The sequence below is a fragment of the Pundamilia nyererei genome, unplaced genomic scaffold, assembly GCF_000239375.1.
Source record: "Pundamilia nyererei isolate P.nyererei 1_Seehausen unplaced genomic scaffold, PunNye1.0 scaffold00124, whole genome shotgun sequence".
NCBI lineage: Eukaryota > Metazoa > Chordata > Actinopteri > Cichliformes > Cichlidae > Pundamilia > Pundamilia nyererei.
In genome coordinates, this window is record NW_005187525.1 from 761,660 (window position 1) to 763,865 (window position 2,206).

Consider the following 2,206-nt stretch of genomic DNA (forward strand, 5'->3'; position numbering starts at 1 on the left):
ATTACAAGGCGAACTCCCAACTCTTGAGCCACGATCGCCCAAGTTTACATACTCTGGTATATGCATATAGATGATAAAAGAAAAACATTTCTTTCACTCATGGTTAGTGGTTGGCTGATGCCATTTATTGTCAAACAACTGCAGGAAAAGGTAGTTGACTTCTATAAAACAGGACAAGGAAATAAGAAAATATCAGCAGTGTCAAACTCCAGTTAAGAAGTGAAAAATGGGGGTTCTGCTGAAACCAAACCACAGTCAAGTAGACCAACTAAAATTTCAGCCACAACTGCCAGACAAATTGTTTGGGATGCAGCTCCCCCAATCAGAAGCAGGACCTGCAGACTCTTAAAGGTGCCGAACACTCATACACAACAGACCAGACATACTGACACACCGATTCAAAACATGGCCAGGGCCACATAACAGAGTAAGCCAGAATGAGACTAGGCAAGAAAAGAAAATGAGAATTTAGAGGACCCAAGGCTTGGATTTTTAAAGCCATCAACTGCTGACATCCAGAACAGTCTGTGCTTCAGCATGCTTACTTTGTTTTTGGCATTGACGTCCACACCCTTCTTGATGAGTTCTTGCATTTTCCATGTGTCATTTCTTTTGGCAGCATCGTGAAAATCCTTTTCAGACCACAACACTGAAATCAGACAAAGAAAAAACCTTAAGCGTCAAATCTGTGCTGGAGTTGAAATGTCATTTGCCACCTTTGAACCTAACCCCACCCATTGCATAAAAGTTAATAATCCAAGAAAAAGTTTACAAGAGGAAGACGGGGGTGCAGAAAGAGTTAAATAAGCTACATGAATGTGTGAGCCTGAGCATCACTCAGGCTCACACATTCATGTAGCTTATTTAACTCCACAGGTAAATGGCCTGAGCCAAGTGGCACCAAGTGGCACAACAATTCACTTCTGCCACAGTTTCTTTTGGCATAAAGGGACTTTAGCATGACATTCAAGTTCCAGCACCACTCTGCTTGAAGCTAAAACTAAGTCTTTGATCTCTATTGGCATTCATGACCTGTGCTACCATTTGTAACTGTGGAGACACGTATGGCTGCAAAGGAAATGAATTTAGTATGGTTGTTAGCTGTACTTTCTTTCACCCTCATGTTGTGTTCTGGTCAAATTTGACTGATTTAAAACATTTAGCTTTGAAAAAAGTTTCATCAGACTGACCTGAACATTCCATGACTTTGTCCACAAAAGAGTCCACACACTCAAACGCAAAACACACTCCTTGGGTTCCCTGGCAACCACTACAGAAACATTTTCCCTAGTAGAGCCTCTCTTCCACGGAACAACTCCAACTGTGTTGGCAGTTCTCACAAACAGTTGAAACATTGTTTCAAAGGCATCAAACTTGTTTCATAAATTTGGTTTATAATACTTTTTTGGAAGCACAGCCCCCCCAAAAAAGCATAGAGGCAACTATGTGGCAACACCAGGGCAGGTTGATATACCCTAAGTGAGGCTCTTGATTACACAGTTGATCACTACACTGGTGAGGACAAGTGAGAGAATGAAACTGACAATGAGGATGAAATAGAGGAGGAAGTGTCAGAAGCTAAAGACAGCACTGAATATAATTTGTGCAATCCAGACCAAGATAAGATGAGGAGGAATTCAGTGATGAAGATGACGCTGCTGTCACATTCAAGAACTTCAGGAACTTATCCCCACCTGACAATCACGTTAGGTTTTCTGCTGAAAATTTCATTAGAACCTGCAAAATTTGCTGTATCCTGGATGATGACATCAAATCCTGCTTCGAACAGTTACTGACTGTGTTGATCTAAACCATAGCGGCAAACTTTGAAGGGGAAACAAAAACAGAGTTACAAAGAAAGTTGGAAGGAAGTAACCCAGAAACAGATCAAAGCACAGATGAATCTTTGGATGTTGAGTAATGAATTCAGATCCAGAAATATTCAACCGGCAGTTTATGGGATGCAGCGTCTGGTCAGTCAATGTTTCAGGCCACCATGTCACTCCAATAATCTTACATGTTGTTTCGGGTGATTCTCTTTGACAGCCACGATACAGCACCAGGTTGTCATCATGAAGACAAACTGGCGGTGATCAGAGAGGTCTGGGGCAAGTGTGTGGAGTGCCAGCCACTATATTTCAAGTCCAAACGTCACAGTGAAGGAGCATCTGCTGGCTTTTAGGGGACACTGCCCTTTTAAACAGTA

General features: G+C 41.9%; 1 protein-coding gene across 1 annotated transcript in view; it reads right to left on the bottom strand.

Annotated features, from left to right (window-relative positions):
* Positions 1-2,206, bottom strand: part of ankdd1a (ankyrin repeat and death domain containing 1A) — a 36,239-nt gene that overhangs the window by 24,986 nt on the left and 9,047 nt on the right. Inside the window, exon 2 of the mRNA XM_013913300.1 lies at positions 546-649. Within this exon, the coding sequence (XP_013768754.1) occupies positions 546-649 (104 nt within the window). The remainder of the gene's footprint in view (positions 1-545; positions 650-2,206) is intronic.